Source organism: Perca flavescens, chromosome 14 (assembly GCF_004354835.1).
Source record: "Perca flavescens isolate YP-PL-M2 chromosome 14, PFLA_1.0, whole genome shotgun sequence".
NCBI classification, from domain to species: Eukaryota; Metazoa; Chordata; class Actinopteri; order Perciformes; family Percidae; genus Perca; species Perca flavescens.
This window is the reverse complement of record NC_041344.1, coordinates 31765649-31787289: the sequence shown is the minus strand read 5'-3', so window position 1 is coordinate 31787289 and position 21641 is coordinate 31765649. Positions and strand designations below refer to the sequence as shown.

The window sequence follows — 21641 nt, the reverse complement described above, 5'->3', positions numbered from 1 at the left end:
GAATGGACAAATAATAATAAATAAAAATGTAATACCTATAATGAGCCACGTAGATGAGATCATATTTGTCTTACATTTCATTCCATCAGCCTCTATCTGTGTTAAACGTATAGAGGCTTAACTGGTAGACCTTTCCATTACACCGGTCTCTAATGAGGCGCTTATCAAGTGTGAGAGCAAAGAATAGGTCCACATGAAAATTGCATATTTATTCATTCAAAATATGTGTCAAAGCATTCTGAATAAGTATTGTGATGCTGCAGAGACAAATCCTATCCTGCAGACTAAAATATATAATCTTTGTTTGGTACAGATCCTCGCAAAAGTCACAATATAATCATTTACATTTTTAAAATTTTGATATTTTTCAATGGAAATGAGAATACTGATACTAAAAGAATCATTCCCTCCAATATCGTGAATCACATCGCAATCACAGTATCAGTCCAAATAACTGCAATTAGATATTTTCTTCATATCGTGCAGCTCTACACTGTTAGAAAAGTACGTAGAAATACGGGCTAATATACTGTGTTAATATGAAGGAATTTTCTGTAATGACTTTTCACAGGTGTATTTTCCGTATTTAGATTTTTTGAATAACAGAAATGTCCGTTTGAAGGTACAGAGGATACACTGTATATCTACAGAACTTTTCCATTTTTGGATTAACAGCAATGTCTGTACACTTAACAATAAAAAGGTACTGGTTATTTTCTGCCAGGACATTATCCGTTTTTCCACGGATTCTTTTCTTACACTGTATCCCCTGCACCCTCCCCTCCTGAAATCTACACCTATGTCTTTAAACATATGTTATTGCACAAACAGGATGACCACGCCAAAACCAATGATCAATGTTTCATTTCTATAATCCGTCTGAAAGAGCAGTCAGAAAGGCTTATCATGGGATTACATGTGATAAGTGTGAGTGGGATCAACACACGCAGCAGCAGCTGGCCCTAAATCTGCCTGATACCAGTTTAACTTCTGGATGAGGTGATGTCCTGACCACGGACTAATCTCGTTTGGAGTTTCGACTCTCGGCAAACTGTTACAGTAAGCGTTCATCAGACAGCGTTTAACGCCTGTCGATACTATACAATCTGTTGTCTGAGCGGACAGTGTTAACGCCCACGCCTGGCAGCTTTCATGCTTTTAAGGATCTCTCCGTACATTTATTTGATTTTTTTTGACAGTGTAATTTGACATTTTTTACAACACACTATACAATGACTTTTTTTATTTATTTCAACACACTATACTATGACTTCTTTTGACATACTATACTATGACTTTTTATAATACATATACTTATTTTTATTAAAACCTTTTAATTTAAATAAGTGTAGAATTTCTTTCAAAATCTTTTTCATTTAGCTAAACATCTACAGTTGTACAATATTACATTAAAATGATTTTTCATAAAAATCTGACAGATGCACTCCGGCAAAATTGACTTGATGAATGTTGTATATACATAATACATGGAAATATAATTACAAATAAGCATGTATTCAGTACCTATAAAAAGATGTATTGAACAAGGAATTAGACAAATACAAATTGAACTATTGCAATTATCTGAAGGATGGATTTTACGCTTTCAATTTTCCCTTTGATACAACGCTAATAAAAGCAACTTGATTTGAGCTGACGTTTAACACATCTGCACATTTAACAGCTCAAATGGAGTTGGATTCAAAATGACTTTGTTTTTCAACTACTTTTCATTCATACGACGGTAAAGACAAAAGCCTAAAGATGAATATACAACAATATTTTTCAGAAGCCCCACAAATGCCTCACTTTTAGTACATAAAAACAATCACATACATTTTAGTCTTTTCAAAGTAGCCCAATCTACATTTTAAACAAGTGAACTAGTTCTACACTTACCCTGCTTGTCTTTTTTTAGTCAATCAGTTGCATCTTTTCCCCTTATTTCACACTTCCTGTGTGAAGTTATGCTGAGTAAGTAGAAATACTCCATGGGATACTAATGGCTTGTCTCCGGCAGCAGACTCCAGGTATTCCTGACAATCAGCTGAGCCAAACAACTAACCCTAACCCTAACCCAATACTGCTGTTACTTAATAATAATACAAATAATAATAATATTAATAATAATAGTGGTCTCTATTGCCTTGCAAACAGGGACACAGTTTCTCTGTGGACGCAGCTCAGCACAGTGGCCGTGCAGCGGGCTATGGCCCAGATATGTTCCCTCCCTGATTGATTACTTTAGGCCTAGGGGGTTCAAAGCCGGTCATGTACAATTTCTGGATGTGAGGAATCTCTTTTACCCCGGGCCCTCGGTTGACCCGCTGCCCTGCGCCACATGTCCCCGGCTGCTTGCCGTTACCTGCGGAGGACGCATTAGTTGTTGAACCTTTTCCCCGTTAAGCTCGGGCAAGCAACAGAAGGCTTTTTCCATCGCCGGAGGTTAAAGTTTGAGAGGATTATCCCAGCACTTTGGAATGAAGTGAATCTATTTTTAAATACTGCTCTTCTTTTTTTTTTACCTTCATTAATTTGAAATGCTTCTCATACTAAGCTCCAGAAGTGATGGATTACTCTTTATCTCGGTAGATCTGCACACATTCATTGAGTGCTTGCAAGAGAATCCAGTCTCACTAGTTACTACGAGTCGCCGTGTTCACAGTACATGAGCAGTCATTTGCCATTAGCCTGATTCTGTAACTAAGTGGGTATTACAGTACAAATGCTGGGCAATTCAAACTGTGCACATTCACCTGCCTCAGCAACACACTCCCAACGTGTCAAAAAGCGACGCTTGGCCAGGTGCCTTTGGCGTTTGTTATTGACGCAAAAAGTCTCCTTTAGCGTCATATTTAGACGTTTGGGTCGGGACTCTTGGCGTCACTATTTGAAGCTCTCTGGACTCGCGTCTAGCCCTTTGGCGTCATATTGAGACACATTTGGTCAGGACTCTTGGCATTACTTTTTGACGCTCCGAGTTGGGATGTACAGTATGTTTAACTGACGTGCGGTGCAAGAACAGGACAGTTAGGTTTAGGAAAAGATGGTGGGTGGGGTTACAAAATGTACGTTTCGGTGACACGGGGGATTAGAATGGGACACAAACCCCGGTCTCCTGGGTGAAAGTCCTGTGTTTGACCAATCCACCACCCCAACCAACCTCCTTACATGGATTTTAGGTCTTTTATACTACTCTCTACCGTTGTCGCTCTTCATACCACATCATCTTACAGCGCCGCGGTCGAGCTGCTGCCCGGTGCGTTCCATATCTGACAGTTGAGAGCCACTGACCATGCCTCAGTATTTCACGAGTTGGGGGTGAGAACGGGTTGACATCAGCAAGTCAACCAATGGTGCCGGCAGCCGTAGTCCTGTACACCATGCGTACATTTAGTTGTTGTTGTTACCGGGGTTAAATAATGTACGAAACAAGTTCACATGTTCGCCCTTCAGTGGATTATTTAGATAAGCCTATATTAGATTTGTTAAAAGTCACTACAGATATGACACTAATTTGACCATGTATAAAACTCACTCCGATTCTTATGTGAGCTACTATATGGGACCTGTGGCAGTTCTCGTGCGTACTACGAAATCAAACAACTGGTCTACAACTGGCCCAGAACGCTGCTGCAAGGCTGTGGACCTGGTCCAGCAGGACCACTCACATCACTCACAATCACAGATTTTTTTTTCTTTTTTTTAAGATAATTTTTTGGGCTTTTATTGCCTTTATTTATAGGACAGATTAAGTCAGGGAAGTGGTAGAGAGAGGGGGGGATGACATGCAGCAAAGGGCCGGGTCCATCCATACATCACCAGCAGGTCACTCTGGTCTTCTGACGCTTGGCTAAAAACAAAAGGTGGCCGAGCCTATGAGGTGGTGGCTCGGTACTACTAACAAGTTTATATATATATATATATATATATATATATATATATATTTTTTTTTTTTTTTTTTTTTTTTTTTGTGCGATCGACTACAGACTCTGTACTAGAGTTTAGATTCTCTACCCGACCCGGCCCGTGGGCCGATATTTCACGCCACTATCCTCGGGCCGGGCTGGGCCGGGCTGGGCCGGGCCCTTCATTAAGCATTTGTGTTTTTGAATCATTAATTTATTAGCCTAATTGGGTGGGGAGAAAGCTATGCCTCTCCAGCTTCTCCCGTAGCTCTGGGTATATGTCCTGCACTGACTTGAGTGTGAGGTAAACTGTGCTAAATTGTGTCTCCTTCATCGTCTTTGATAATTGTGCAGCCAGGCCAGATTGTTTCAGATATCCCACGAGTCCTTTAGCAGCAGATATGGTCTCTCCTATACCCGGAGCGTTGTCGGCCAGTGCGTCGGCATGCAGACCGGGGCGAAGGACAGAAAAGAAAGTCTCCTTGTTGTCTCCTATATTGTCCCAGGGCCTTGATTATGTTGCTGCCTTGATCTGTCACCCACACTATTTGGCTGAGGGTTCTAGTGTCGAGCATTTTTTTTTTTTTTTACGTTTCTTCATTCGGATCCATTTGCGATCCATTCCATTCTGAATAAACAACGCAGTTTACATGCTTCGTCCTTGTTGCATTATTTAATCATTCTAAACAGATTTCTGTTTTTCAACTCAGAATTGTAGTTGAGAACGTCAGTTATAACGGCCCATGTATTAAAAAATTGTCGGGTTTAAATTGGGCTCATAATTCCAGTTAATGTGGCCGGGCTCGGACACAACGTGAACGGGCTCGGGTAGGGTCAGGCTTGATTTTTTGGGCCCGATCTAAGCTTTACTCTGTACTACGTTTAACAGAATGTTTGGCGAACAATGATACATAGCACAATGACATTCAACCACCAGATGCCGCTGTTGAGGCATATCACATATTTAAAGATTGTAAAAACTGATTATTTTCCAATTCATGGCACGTTTTCTTTTTTTTTTTATGCATTCTGTAGAGAAGGGAGTAATGAAAGGGAGAAAACAGGACAGAGTAAAGCGTGTTTTACAGTAACTGCAGCCCAGCTGGTGCAAACATATGTGACGTCATGAAATCGGCGTAACCATTTATACTTGCGCTGGTGGGCGCGACACTCCCTTCTCCTGAACAGCGGTGGCGCTAATGAGCAAAGGCTACTGACGTTGCTCTTTCTACGGACTAGAAGAAGAAGAAAAAGGTAAACAACGGTAGAACTGGCAGCAGCATTGCCGTCAATGCTTCGATTTGATTCGATGACCTACTTGGTCGGATCAAGCCTTTCATTCACCATAAAAGAACTTCTCTTACCCCAGTAAGTTTACCAGAGAGACTTGCAGTCACTCAGAATCCTGGCATCGGTTGTCGGCGAACTCGTTCAGGCCTCCTGTTTCCGCTTTGTTGCGCCGCTGACAAAAAAAAAAAGAGCCGTGTACGACCTGTGCTCGCGCGCCGGCAGAATATTAGGCCTATATCATTTTGACATCACGATGGCGCGCGCCACCTTGGATGCGGCTAGTATACCGTACGTGTCACACAGCGGCTATCGCTCATATACATTTCATTTTTTTGACAACATAGTTAAGTCAGGTGTGTGATGCTTAGGCGGCCGGGGCGGGAAGCCCCGACACGCATCAGGCCTGGTGAACATTTACGTTTGCCAACGAAATAGGTAGTGGGTTGAGTGTACATTGTCCAATTGGCTCAAAACTTTTCAGGATTCGTAAGAGTCCAACCCTGAGGACATCTACAGGCTGATATTGACTCAAAGTCATAGCGCCCCCTAGTGGCACCGGGAAGTAGGTCTAAAATGTGCTATACTTTAACGAACTCCTCCTAAAGATTTCATCCGATCGACTTCAAATTCGTTCCGTGTCATCTCAAGAACTTGATGAAAAGTTATTAAAAGCTTGAGTTTTCGTCCAACGGTGTGGCCGTGGCGTGGTGGCTATTGTGAGCATTTATCAAATTGAAGGATCCAGGTCTGAGGACATCTGTAGGCAAAAATGTACTTTTGGTTAACCCCTGCTGGCAACAGGAAATCCGTCTTATATGACAAACCTCATCATTTACATGATGTGTGGTCCACATGTGATACTGAGCCACCCTTATACTTTAACCACGCCCATGTACTCAGGCCACACCACCTTTTATGACTTTTGAACCGTTTAAGTAGAGTCTTGTGTGAGGTATCATTGAACTCAGCAGAGTTCCTTTTTGATTGGTGATGGTTTGGCCTACCCCATATGCTTTAGCCACGCCCCCTTTCATAACTAATGACCCATTTGATGTTTACAATTGTGTGAGGTATCATTGAACTCAGTAGAGAGTTCCCTTTTCATTGGTGACAGTTTACCCCGTTATACTTGGTACATTTAAAATACATAATTTCCAACGCTACACACTCCACCGTGTGCGCAAATGCACGGCCACAATGTTTTCTATCAAAATATTGGGTTTGCAGTTAAAAATTATGTAAAAGAAACCAGAAAATGCTAACCGTTTCGGGTCATCTGTCAATTTTGGATTGGTAGTGGGTAGCTAGCTAGCCAGATAACATTAGCTAGTTAATAGCTGCAAATGCCGGTTGACGGTTGAATTGCGATGGGCTAATTTCAATCAGAAAGGTGGTTAACTTGGAAACTAACTAACGTTAACTGAGAAAAGAGTGAATAGTGTTAGTGGGCTAATTTTGAATGTTAATGAAAGGGAATTGATAATCTGTAGTAAAAGTCTGGTAACGTTAATTGCATAACGCTAGGCAACTTTGTTTTTCCCGCGTTGGCAGAAAAGAATTTCCCTGTCAAGTCTGTGGTCATAACTGTTTTTTCAACAAAGTGTCATACTTACAGACAAAAAGACAAATGTGTGGTTAAGGAAACTATGCCTACTTCTTTTACTTACTTACTTAGTTTGTGTATACTGCGGATACACAAACTATCTTACTGTGTCTTTATTTGTTCCCTACAACCCTCAATCTACCTGCAAGTCCTCGCCTGATACTGCCTGGTAGGCATTTTATTGATAGACCTTATACAGTATATCAGGTCAACCATTGTTCTTTAGTTTACAGATGTTACGCAAGTGAGATGCATTCTGATGTTGCCATTACTTGAAGTTTCAATCAGTATCAAGAAGAGGCGGCCTGCACTCTGGAATTCATTCAGAGGTAAGACTCCATTTCCTTATTATAGATTTTTATTTTTTGGACAATTGCAATTCTTGAAACCTGATAACCACAAATCATTTTTTCAAACTTAAAGATATATTTTGGATTTTTTAACATAAAGATGGTATTAGTTACTTACTGGTATTGACACAGACAAAAACTCAGGCACGCAGTCCTGTAATCAGAAATCTTCCTGCCAGCTGTTAAAACAATTAGTAGCAGAACATGGGGTCAGGTAACAAAAACATTTCAAGCTACAACTCCCAAAGAACATGAAACAGTCACACAATATAAATAAATACATTTATCGAGTTATACTGCTTTTGATGTTCCTGTCCGATCTGAATTACTTGAAAATATTCTCTAGTGTAATACAGTAGAGCTGATTCTCATATCACACCGCCTATAATCTTGATTAGAGGTGTAATAGGTTAATTGGCTCCGGTGATTAATCAGTAATTAGTAAATTTTACACATATAAAATAGTTCCAAGATCTAGAAAAGTCTGATAGGAAGATTAGGCAGCAGAACTACACAAAAATAACTCATGATATCAGTACCTGTTAGTAGCTCATAATACCTTATGTTACAAACTATCCCTTTTAGGCTAGAAAGTATTCCTAATAGTTTCCCATTTAGTCTCTTATACTATTGTGATTTCAGGCGCTGTATTGGTATCAATGCAGAGAGAGGTCAAAGGCCATCTAGGGCAAGGTTGTCTCCTAGAAGACTGGTGTGATGGTCCAGGAGAAGACTGCCACAGTGAATGCAAGCATGTCAACACTACTGAAGAACCTCCTTGATTTTGAATGGGACTTCATATAGGTCAGTGAGCTGACCTCACAGGACTCCTTTAAAAAGGTAAACATGCCTATTTTATGAGGGAAGAGCCTACCTCAACGCACAAGCCTACCTCAAAGCCTATAGTTGTTTCCCAAATGTTTTTATATTGTAAATGCTATGAATGCATGTTTTCAAAAGGTTCTTACTGGTGTATGGTCTTAAAATGGTCTTAATACACAGTTTCAAAATGTTCTTACTAGGGCTGGCACGATATGCTTGTGTCTGGATTCAACTGACTCTGAAAAATGGGTGCCGATTGGATATGTATTGCATTTTGAATTTATTTGGATTCTAGAAGTACTGTGATTCAATAGTATAGAGTATTGGAAACGGCGGTACCATATCAACAAAATTTATTTTGGTCAATCATTGGTAAAAAATGTTGCTAAGTTGGTAGAGTCCACTTCAAGTTTGGGAAAATAAATGACTTATAATACCGTGTATCAATTTTTTTTCTCTCGTTTGGTCAGAGGCAGTCTGACATTTGGCTACTCAAAAGTCTCTTTTGGTTAGTTTCTCTGGGTTATCCAAGTTTTCAGTTCTTTTTTACAGAAGCAGTATTTATTTTTGACACTTCCCTTTTAAATAAAATTGATTGATAGTCTAAGTTGTTTATTACTTATTTTGTATAATTAATCACAATAACGCAGACTTCTATAGCCTACAAAACAATAAGGTTTTAATGTTAATTGCATTAAAATATTTTAAATATTTTATACTGCTAAATTTGCTTATTTTATTAGCAATTATGCCTGCCTACAGTAAAATGTGGGAATTTAAAGTAATCTACTGGCAACCAGAATGTTACTGTAAATTAAAATAATCACACAAATATACTGCATTTTAATTTTTTACGATGGAATCATAGTATGTAGAAATACAGTGTATTTTACAGAAATTTGTTGTGTTTTATTTTTACAGTAACAGGCTGTAAATAATTTAACAGTATGTGTATATATATATATATATATATATATATATATATATATATACTGTTAAATAACAGTAAAATACTGGCATCTCTGCTCAGTATGTTACTTTAAATTAAACAAAATACAGACATATACTGTATTTTATGTTTACAGTAACAGGCTGTAAAGTCAATTAACAGTATGAATACTGTTTAATAACAGTAAAATGCTGCCAGCACTGTACTGTTAATTTACATGAAAATTCTTTACAGTGAGTGTAAACACCATAACAAAGCTGACAGAAGCACTCTTTTTCTAATGAATATTGCTCAGGGTCTAAGGACAGAGGCTGTCGTATGCTGTACAGATCTGTAAGGCCACTTAAGGAAAAATTAGTGATATTGGGCTATATAAATGAAATTAACTTGACTCAGAAAACGTGTGTAACTCTAAATTCAGGACACGTTACAGAGAAGGACAACACCAAATGGAAATGTTGGATTACACAGCTCAGTCTGAATTTGTGACAGCAGTCTGCTTTAACTGAACAGCTGAGAGACAGACCGGGGAGATGATGTCATCGAGACATCAACGCCAGCTGCTCCTTCAGCAAGCAACACAGCAAGAAAAGTGGATTCACACAGCATGGAGATACAATGTGCTTCAACACTATAACATTAAGGTCACTTATTTAGTGACAGTGGACCATCTCCAAAGAGACATCATCAATTAGAACATACAGTATACAGTATCTGAAAGCCACCATGAGTCATGCCAACATCATGTCAAAAATCAGAAGCAATCAGAATACTTTATTGATCCCCTCAGGGAAATGTATTTAGTTGCAGTTGCACACAGTCAAATTCAAGGTAAAATAAGAGTAAGAAAGAGCAAATCAACATGTTATCTTTCTATACAACCAATGTGCATGTCTTACTTTGAGAGAGAATGGCTGTAAATCTATTCAGATCACACGTGCCGATTACTTACACACACACACACACACACACACACACACACACACACACACACACACACACACACACACACACACACACACACACACACACACACACACACACACATGGATTTTCTGGGGCTGTACTCAAAATACTGAAAAAGAAAAAAAAACAGCAGGCTGGGATTGCTTCCACACGGCTCTCACAGACTGTTCCCTATACGTGAAATACCAACGTTTTTTGCACGCCGGACCAGCTATCAAAACAACGAGCAAAGAAGATCAGCCAACTTGACCAGTGAACGCAAACACTTACGCACCAGCAGCAGATTTATCTCCTTTCTTTTCTTTATGTTATTGTTTTATACCCAATAACGGATGTGACTTGAAATTTAGCCAAGTACAAAACTTGTAATAAATGGCCTTGAGTAAAAGTAAAATGGCAAAAAAATTACTTTGTTACAGTAATACGAGCAAGTGTAATTTGTTACTTCCGCCCCTGAAAATGAGTGCCAAACCGTGTAGATAGGCCTACTTCTTTCCAGGAATTACAAATTCACAGACCTGTAAATTAAAGTGTGGCCAAACATCTCTCGGTTTATTGCTAAAAAATAATCACAATTCCTTAATTCTACTTGTTCAGGCAGACAACATTCATATTTCAAATCTAATTTAAATTAAAATTGATTTTGGAACATGCTTTAAAAATTGCCATAGATTTAATTTACTATTATTTTGTAGGTGTTAATATTATCACACAAACCTGGACAACCAAACGATATATAACCTTAGCTCTAAACAATGAATGTATTCAAAATGAAAGACATGACTTGTCTCTGTCTGCAGCTCCTCTGCCAAACAAACACACAAAAACAAAAGCATAAAAATGAGATCTCAGTGAAACATTTCCCAGGAACTTGGTAGTTAATGGTTTGGTTAATGCATGTCTTTTTTTTTTGTGGAAAGTGAAAGCCCCAAAAATGTCAGAAAAAAAGAAAAGCAAACATGTTTTTGTAAATTTCTCCAAATGAGTACTTACCCAAATTATGGGATCTGAAGAGAATTCCTCAAGTCATTCAAGGCCTTTTTTTTTCTTTTCTTTTTACAACATTAAAAGCAGGATCTGAAACAGCTTGTCATTTTTTTTTGTGAAAAGCTTTTTTTTTTTTTTAACGAGTGCTACCAAAGCTCACGCAGACAGAGAGGAGGAAAAGCAGTGCTAAAAGGGAAGATTAATATTACCATTTTGAATGGCCTCATCTTTCCAGCGGGGGGAGCAATTTTCTGCTGGCTCTAAAATAGATGGGAGAGGCACTTTAAACAAAACTTTTAACTACTTCAGCTTCAGAACTATTAACTTTTAACTACTTCAGTCAGTGAAACAGGTGAGAGAGGCGACCCCTCTGCAACAAAACAGCAGGTTCATGTGAATGAAGCAGAAACATCACAGCATGTTGCTGTTGTTGGTGTGGTGTTACAGTGAGTGAGGGGATCAGGTTCATTTCCTCATACATGTAAGCTTGTGTCTGTTTACTATGCGGCGGTGGATAGCGTATGTAGTGGGTCAGCGAGGTCACCGGGATTGGGCTAAATCCACACGTGACAGCCAATTCCCCGGTGCAATATCTGGGATGGGTAAACAATGTTCAATGTACGGGACATCCTGTTTGTACTGTAGACAGCAGCACGTACAGCTGGTTCACTACGAGCCAGGCAAACTTATCTGTGCAAGTCTACTTTCCTAGTGTGCACTGAATGATCTGTAATAAATGGTTTCTTTCTTTCTTTTTCAAAAAACAAGGGACACAAATTAACATTCTTTAGAAAACAAAATGTAAATGCACCCGAAAAGCTATAGATAATATATGTAAAGCCCAGTTCAGACCAAAGATTCGTGACGAGATGAGTTGAAACTTGCAACTACTTGCACTGCGCCGGTCTGCAGCGTTCTAAAACATGCCAGTTCACACGAGACGATGTATCATCTCCATGACAACGTCTCGTTGTACTTCCGTTCTAACTTCCGACTTTTAGGCTTTTTTGTAGCTGGATATATCAATTGTTTTACCTAAATATGAATGTGGATAACATTAGTGATAGTGAGATTCTTGCTACAGTTACATTTCTAGTGATGAATCGGCGAAAACTGGTTTATATATCTCTGATTTTACGGCTTTGTTCTAACACCACTGGGCTCAGTCACACTCTATCTCTCTCTCCACCATATGACGTTACCGTGCTTTCGGGCGCTCGTTCAGGCTCCATCTAAAACTATAAAAAGGATATTTTTATTTCTATAGTTTATAGCAGACTTCTCTATTGGCTGATGAAACAGGTGATGTCCCTTACGTTCTAAAACCAGCCTCTGGAGACTCGACCAGCTGATTCAGCGACACCATCAGCTGGTTTGAGTTGAGCTGAGATGAGCCCAGGCCGCTGAAACTTTTCTCTGCGACGTTCTAAAACAGTTTTGTCATAAATCTTTGGTCTGAGCTGGGCTTAAATTGTATTTGGAACAAACCTGGAGGTATGAGGCTGTGAGTGTGTGTTAGGGTAACCAGGCCGGACATCTTACCTGACATACTGTTGGGGTTCAAGGCCAAGGCGACATCCTCAGAGCCTCCTCAGACATCTGGGTACCTACCTAGCAGGACACAGAGCCAAGAAACCATCAATCATTACAAGATCATTACTCATAACAGCTTACAAAAACACCACTTCAATCTAAAATGATTGAAAAATAAGGTATTTTGTGCTGACAGCTTGTCCAACCCTGCGTCTAAAATCGTGGGTTGAAAGAAAAAACAGTGCCAATAAAACCAGAGGGCGAAAGAGTGCAAAAATATTCTACTTAAATGAAAGTACGATTACTTTGGTGATTAAAATTACCGGTATAAAAATCTACTCAAGTCAAAAAGTAGTTCATTTAAAATGTACTCTAAAAGTTACTTAGTTACTTTTTAACAGATTGGAGTTCATTGAGAGATATTTTGCCAAAACAACATTAGAGACCTTTTTCATTTCCTTTGTTTCTTCTTCCCAGAAACGGATTTGGTTTAAAATGTAGCACAGTACTGTGAAAACGAAATGAAACGTACTTAAGTGAAAGTACAATTACAGATTTTAAAAACTACTCTTAGAAGTAAATTACAGTAACGCGAGTAATTGTAATATGTTACTTTCCACCTCTGGATAAAACTGGTCCAAAGAGATGTTAGATGCCTCGGTTTGGAATCTCACGGGACGTTCAAGGATGCAGTGGTTACTGTGTCAGTTTATCAAAGGGGAACCTTGCACACAGACTGTTCAGATGGTATGGCCCTGGTTATGGGTGACATCTAGCGGTCAAACATGGAAAACCAGTTTACATAACCATTTTTTAGAAACGACAAATCTGAGGTGTTGTTTGCAGACTTATGATTCTCAAAGCATGATTATTATTTTTTCCCTCTACCACATACCATGTGCTAATAAAGGAGCAAATAGATTAAAAACATGAAATGTTACATCCATAGCAGTGTGTGTTCACCTGTAGTCAGACAACTGAGCTGAGGCAACACAGACACACAGACACACACACAGACACACACACACACACACACACACACACACACACACACCTCCTCCCCCCATTCACCTCCAGTTCTCATCGTGCCCAGCACCCTCGGTTCCTCCATCAGAAGTCCCGCATCACATCCATCCAGATCTTAAGGCTTCCTTTATCCCTTCATCACCTCCACCAGTCTCTAGACTATATCGGGGGGATATTCCTATATATCCATGGCCTCTATACCCCTTCATAACTTAACATTGGGATGGAATCTAATCACCAAAGACTCTAAACATACCAACCTATCATGCACCATGTTTATTAGGTACACCTATAGCTAACACAGTCTGATGCCACAGTTTGTCCAATTCAATTGTATTTATAGTGTCAAATCATAACAGGAGCTATTTCAGGACACTTTACAGATAGAGTAGGTCTCGACCACACTATAATCTACAGAGACCCAACAATTCCCCCAAGAACAACCATTTGGTGCGACAGATGCAAGAAAAAAAACTTACTTTCCACCTCATTTGTATCAATGAGTGTAGGCTAAAGTACAAAAACACCTCTCAGAAACAGCTGAGCGTATATGCTAGCTGTATATGCTTCCTGCTCTTATGCTAAGCTTAGGGCTGGGTACCGAATTCGAACCAATCGAATTGCCTCCTCAGCATCAAGTATCGAAAAATGCCTCGTCATTCAATACCCAATTCAATATCTAAGGAGTAAATCTCATCAGCGTCAGTGGGCCAATAAGCATGCAGCATGCTTCTACCAAGCGTTAATAATGCTGCTGATTGGCTGTCTAACATTACACGTTGCAAAGGCACGCAGGAAAAACTCTACGAGACGGGGCTCACGTAGTAGGACCCGAAAACATAATTTAAAAGATTCACGCCGTAATGTTGTAATTTCTTTTTGTTATATAAAATTGGTATCGAAAAAAGTCGTTTAGGAACCGGAATGAAAGTCACGATTTTGTTATTGGTCCTGTATTGAAAGTGTTTGAACGATACCCAGCCCTACCCCTGACCCCACTTTGGGAACTACTGTGTTAAGTCACATGCAAACCTCAGTGACAATTATTTTATATTTTGTCACCTCATTCGAGAGGTAAACAGCAGAAATTTAGCATTCAGGTTACAAAGGCCTGGGAACGCCTCGGGATCCCCCAGTCGGAGCTGGTTAATGTTGCTCGGGAAAGGGAAGTTTGGGGTCCCCTGCTGGAGCTGCTCCCCCCACGACCCGACACCGGATAAGCGGACGAAGATGGATGGATGGATGGTTACAAAGTCATCACCCAGAAATGTCCACTAGAGGCCCGCCTTTTGCGTTTTTTTTTTGTGTTTGGTTCAACTGATGGACGATCCTGCATTTCCTGCTGGAGCTCTCTGTGTTACAGCCCTATTTTCTAGACTGATGTCAGTGGGGGTCGGGCATCAAACACTTCATTTCCTGCATTCTGATACATTGTATGCACCCATTTATGGTGGAAACATCTTATTTATGTGAAGGAAAATTCAAAATATAATGGCGTAGGCTATATTGCAGTAAGGGGGCTTTGACCTGGGCCCTGATCTGAGTACACTTGACCCCAAGTCCAGTTCTTTTGATTAGTGTTAACATGATCTGTGCCTAAGTCCAGTACAGTTCACGTGTACACCCATACTGGTCGCATCAGGTGTAAACCAACTGTACCAAAACACGGAAGTGGACTGCTATTTACCGCGAGTACAAGACGTTTTTAACCAGTTATTAGTCTCGCTTTGCTAGAAAGCACAGCTGAAACATCATAAACGGAGTAGTGTATATCGACTTTTCCAACAACGTTTTATTTCCTAGATTGTTCAGGTGTCTCCGGAAATTCGGCAAGAAGTCCCTAATTTTTGGCCGGATGTCTGTTACCTTCCACTTTCTTTGTGTTGGCATTCTAACCTCTGGTGGATTTGTGAGGACTATGGTTAACTGCTCCTCAGATCTCTGCAGGGTAAATCCAGACAGCTAGCTAGACTAGACTAGAGTTTTTCTCTTATCCCGGAGTGCTGTGTGGACTAGCCAGAAACGTCTGGCAATGCAAGACTATAAACGGAGTAACAATAGTGTTAGCCACCATGCTAACCGCATTGACAACTTTGCCAAACAGTGCAGTCACTAGTTTTTAGTGGTTTATTAGCAAACTGCAGCAAACTTGTTGTAGATTGTCATGTTAATAAGAATACAGCTATTAGTAGTATTTATTTACTATTCAAATGATATTCCAGAGTTCATTCCAACAGCCCTAGTGTGCCTACACAATCATTCAACTGAACCTTTTCGGACAAGAAATCCAAACCATAGCTGCACAGAGCAACAAATAACAATGCTTTGTACCTATGTGTCAATCCAAAGACACAAACCATCATCTTGGAACACATGAAATAACGTCAGCTGACCGAGCCTTTACCTGCTCCTTTTTTAAATGATGAGTTAAAAACAATGGTTTTAAAACAACCATTTCAATTTTGTACTTAGCCCACAAGTGTTTTCAAAATCTCACTGTCAACAAGCTCTGAAAATGTAAAAAGAATTACAGCTTTCATAAGTCCTTTGCACTGGAAGAACAGCTGGCTTGAAAAGCATTACGGGAAACTCTGCTTCGCTTTGCTGCTTTTCACCCTAGACAACATTTCATATCCAGACAACAGCTGGGAAAGGCCCGAAAGCTGGTTCATCCATACAACAGGTTTCTAAAGCTCTAATGAGGACACAGACATATGCCCAAAGATGTTCTGGCTGGAACAAATATGAAGATAGATGGAAGGAGAAAAAACAGACAATGAGTGGGTACATAGACCGATAAGGTAAAATGATTGCAAGTCACAGTAGGACACTAAGATAACAAGACACAGTAGACATTGAGCAAAGTGAACTCTTCATTGGGGACAGTTTTATCAATAGCCTTGTATCTATATCACAGACAGTGGCTGAGTCTATTGACAGAGCAAGCAGACTGGAGGAAAACAGTTGGCTCCTGATTGTTGGCTTTCGAAAAACTGCTTCCATGTTGGATCCAATTTCAAGTTGGTTAAATTCCTACATTTGTCAAGCCCAGAGACTAACAAAACTATCAAATGCTCTTATAAATAATATACGGCTATGTTCACACAGGTCTTAATGCTTAATTCTGATTTTTTGCTCAGATCCAATTTTTTGTTTGGCTGTTCACATTACCTTACTAAGGTAACCTTAAATGTGGCCTATATCAGATTCCAGTGTGAACTTTTTGCGGTTTCGAACTGACCCGCATGCGCAAAAGACCAATAACAATGACATCAGACGCAGCACGATGTTGCACTAAAGTTAGGGAGGTTATGGAGGAAGTCAGCATTTTCACTTTTATTTCAAAATGTTTGCGTAATGGCAGCCGTAATGAGCAGTTGCTGCGTGCAGAAGAATGAAGAGAAAGAGAGCCAAATTGGCTATTTTGGTCTAACACCTCACTCTCCCTTCATTGACTTGCTCCATCACTGTTCTCCATTTTGTAGGCCTAGTCAAGTTTTTAATTTTACTGTCTGTGTCTAGGGCTAACTCCCATATGGAAGTGGTCTAAATCTGATTTGAAAAAAATTCAGATGTGGGCAAGATTTGAGTGTTTACACTACTTCTGAAGAAGTCTGACACTCACTCAGTCACTTGACCCCAAAAAAAATCTGATTTGGGCTACTTTTGCCTGCAGTCTGAACGTAGCCGTAGCCCCCCTTTTTAGAGGAAAGTATTTTTAAGACTGTAAATTCCAATTTGAAGGTTTTCTCTTATTGTTTGTCAACATAGATAATTTAAAGATAATATAGGTTTCTGTTATGGCCACCAGTTTTGATTATTTCAAGATCATTTCTGAGAGATTTATTTCCTTCAGTTGGGTATGGCTTAGTCTATATCAACGACATTTCATTTCCGGGATAGTTCCGATGTCGCTGGAAATTCCGCCGGATGTCCGTCATTTTAGGCCAGATGTCCGTCCCCTTCCTCTTCCTTTGTGTTGGAGTTCTAACCTCCGGTGGATTTCTGAGGACTATAGTTAACTGTTCCTCAGATCTCTGTCAAATCCAGACAGCTAGCTAGACTATCTGTCCAATCTGAGTTTTCTGTTGCACGACTAAAACTACTTTTGAATGTACACATGTTCCACCAAAACAAGTTCCTTCCCGAGGCTATTTTGCAGTGGCTCCGTCTGGCGCTTAGCGCCGCCCAAGACGATTGTGATTGGTTTAAAGAAATGCCAATAAACCACAGCATGTATTTCTCCCATCCCAGAATGCTGTGTGGACTAGCCAAACCCTCCTCCGCAGCACTCTGGAGGAAGGTCTGGCAATGCGAGACTAGGTATGGCACAACCCTTTTTGGCAGTAGGGCTGGGAAACAAATCGATTTGATTTAAAAATTGAGTTGGTAGGTCAAATCGATTCATATTTTCAAAAAAACGATTTTATTTATTTTTTTTAATCCAAATACAGTATAAATAATTTGGATGTTTAACAATCTTTGTTTAACACTGCACAGTGACTTTTGACTTAGAGAAAGGGTTTGCCTTTGCAATTATGTTTATGTTGATGCACTTTAATTAAATACAATAAATATATATTTTTTAAATATATTTACAGTTCGCAGTTATTTTGTTTTAAATGGAAGGGTGGGGGGGGGGGAATCGAATCGTAAATCGAGTTTTTTTATAAAAAAATCGCAGATCTTTTTAGGGAAACAAATCGCCCAGCTCTATTTGGCAGACAAATTTATATTGGACAATTCTTCAAAACCCAATCCCAATCCAACTGTTGAAGTAAAATTGGTGTTTTTTGCCTCTGTAGAAGAAAATTGATGAACATTTAATGTATATGCAGCTAAAAAAAAAGTAGAGGAAACCGAGTTCAAGGTTAAAACATCCAACTGTCACACCTAGTAGAGGTGCTCACAGGGAGGCATTTCAGGACAACCCAATTCCATCCGATATGTCCACAGATGGCAATTTATTTTGGAATGGGGAAAAAAAAAAAAAATCATACGGCTGAGTGCTCTTTGTGGCTCTCTAATTGCCATTTTTGCACATTAGTGTCCTAAATAAACAATAATGGACTTCCACCGCAGGCGTAAAATTAGCTGCAGTGGCACGGAGCGGGGTCATCCCAGTCCGCCCTTTCAAGCTTTGGCCTTCTCTACCTACTTGCTCCATCTGATTGCTTTTACACTTTCTAAAACACTAGGTGAACTCTGTGTGGCTTTGGCTGGACTGCTAGATAACACATCCTGTGCATGTACAGGATGTGCATGACAGTGGTGGAAGAAGTATTCAGATCCTTTACTACAGTAAAAGTACTAATACCACACTGTAAAAATACTGTTACAAGTAAAAGTCCTGCATTGAAATTGTTTTAAGTAAAAGTATGTAAGTATCATCAGGAAAAATAAAAGTACTAAGACTTGTATGTTGTTATATTGTTGGGTAGTTTAATTTACAATAAAACTCTGAATTTCTAAAGTAATAGCTTCTAAAGCTATCAATTATAAAATCTAAAATGTAGTGAAGTAAAAAGTACAACATTTCTCTCTGTGAGGAAGAAGAAAGTAGAATCGTGGCATTAAAGGAAAGAGTGACGTAAAGTACCTCAACATTTGTACTTAAGTACAGTACTTGAGTAAATGTACTTATTACATTCCACCACTGGTGCATGAGCTAACATGCTGCAGCCTTCAAGCTGGCCTTGTGTCAACATCACAACCAGATACTGCTGCCTTTCTTTATACACCAACCCAGTTTCAATCTGTGTCCCGTTATCATATTTGGGTCAAACTATTCCCTCTTTTGTTTCAAGTCCTCTAATATGACTACTGACACGGCTACATCTATATGCTTTATAGATGTAGTTATGCTTTTGTGAAGTTCTGAGGTGGCTCTGAGAAGCTGCTGCTGGAACTGATAGTATCTCCCCTTATTTTAACCCAAATTATGATCTTTCACATAATCAAAGCTTAACCAAAGCATTGTCACTTCATAAAACGGATATCTTTTTCAACAGTGAACTGTAACAGTTTCATACAGTGTAGATAAATGATGTCGTCCTGTGCCCATATGTGTGTCGGATCAGAAAGCGCTTCATTGTGTCAGCCGCTTCCCTAAACTTTGTCTCATCCGGAGACCAGAGTCCCCAACGGCGCTCTGTGTCTGTCAGACGGTGTGAAGGGCATACTACCATATCAGCAGAGTAATAATGTAATGCACAGCATAGGGCTGGTGGATTTTTATCGTGGAATATTGTGACTTTAGGACACAGATATGTGGCATGTGTTTTGAACGTGATCATTACGTCCAGGCGTTTATACAGTAAATTAACTAGAATGAATGAATGTATTATTAACGTGAACAGGTGCCACATGCACGTTTAATAGAACAAACAAAAGATACAAAAACGGATGGAAGATTAAATCAAGCATACATACATGTGGACTCAGCAGGGCAGTGTTTACCACACATACACTAATTTGTGTTTTAACGCTATTTAAAACACGCAGCGTATTCGTTCAGCTGCATTTCCTTTCCCTGTTCTCCTCCGTCTCTCTGTCACTGACACGTCTCTCTCACATAGGCCACACACACACACACACACACACACACACACACACACACACACACACACACACACACACACACACACACACACACACACACACACACACACACACACACACACACACACACACACACACACACACACACACACACACAGCCCCTCCCCTCCGTGCACACAGCGTCTCCATTAAAACGAGAGAAGACGGCTGGCGAAATTCACAAGTTCACAAAAGGTTGGTATCTCGTGAACACCTTTACAAAATCACACATTAAAAAGTGCTATAAAAATATTTTATATTCTGAATACAATGTTGTCAGTGTGTTACTGTTGGAGTCCCGAGCCGACTCTTAGCAAACAAGCGATAGCGCCTGCTTTAGAAAGTTAACTAGTCGTAAGTTTGCGGTAAAATGCAGTTGGGTTGTCGAGGTCAAAACACTATGTGTAGCAGCTGTGAATCAAATAAACTTATTATAAATAATGTTATGTCATTTTTTTACTCTTACACTGAATGTTTGCTGCTTCAATCCAGATGAGTTTTGAAAAGTATTTTCTGTGACTGAAAAAGGCCCGTGTTGGTGATGAGGACCAGCCTGAACCGGAGGTATCAGTCTGAAACAGAGCTCAACAGTCCAAATTAGTGCATACCGATTCAGCAGAATTTAGAAAATGAAGTGTTTGACGCTCAAATTTCCCTGGGGGAGGACCCACATACCACTCACCCACAAATATTGGAATGAAACCTACATTCTTGGTTCAAGGGTTTGTATTGAATACATCCATTTTAAGAGCTATTTAACAGTATTGAAAATAGAGTAGTAGTCATTTCAGTGATATATTAAAATCAGTGATCTTCAACAGAGGACAACTTCCTATTCAAACGGTAACTGGCCTATAGGTGAGGTAGCCACTATGGTAGCCAATCACAGATACAGTTAAGCTTAAGGATTCACTGTGCCTTCCACATGTATGTTTGACGTTAAAAAATTATGATATATGAATATGTAAATAGAAGCTTAGTATTGTAGGGCACCATAAAAGGTTACACTATACGTATGGGGTCCCTGCTCGTCTCTCTTTCAGGTTAGGGGTTAAAAAACGTTGAAGAATTTGGGCCCCTGCCCCTCTAACTTCCTCTGTATGTCCTTGCTCAACGGACTGCGTGGTTGGAAGTCAGGTTCACTCATTCACTCTAAGAAATATAGTTGTTCAACTGTACATTTTAACAGAAATTGTCCAAAGATGGTGATTCAAAGTTGTATTTCTGTTCATTTACATTTCAAATTGCATAATTTGTCTTTCAACAACTTTTCTCAGGCCACGGAGGTTGGTTTTGGGAGATTAAAGATGTCCACGGTATCAGTTTCAACAGGTTCTCTGACATTTGTCACTTTTTCCGACCATTGTGAGACTTTTTACGACATTCTTTTTTGTCCATTTTCTTTTCGACCTTTGTCATTGTTGTGTTAACAATGTGCAAATTGACATTATTGAGTATTTAAACCTACTTAGAAAAAAACACTTCAAAACACACATTGGAACGCTACACATTCACTCATGTCAACAAAGATGGCGGCGCGCGATTGTGCAGCGGCTACTAGCTCTCCTGTCGGTGTATATTTATACAAGTACAGCCACACTGAACTA

The 21641-nt window shown here is 39.7% G+C and overlaps 1 protein-coding gene across 2 annotated transcripts in view; it reads right to left on the bottom strand.

Moving 5' to 3' along the window:
- The window catches only part of thrb (thyroid hormone receptor beta), a 153813-nt gene that overhangs the window by 23235 nt on the left and 108937 nt on the right, over positions 1–21641 (bottom strand). For both annotated transcript variants that reach the window (XM_028598010.1, XM_028598012.1), the window contains exons 3-4: positions 12418–12486; positions 11085–11135 (exon numbers count right to left, since the gene is read on the bottom strand). In XM_028598010.1, coding sequence (XP_028453811.1) covers positions 11085–11135; positions 12418–12424 — 58 coding nt within the window. In that variant the 5' untranslated portion in view covers positions 12425–12486. The remainder of the gene's footprint in view (positions 1–11084; positions 11136–12417; positions 12487–21641) is intronic.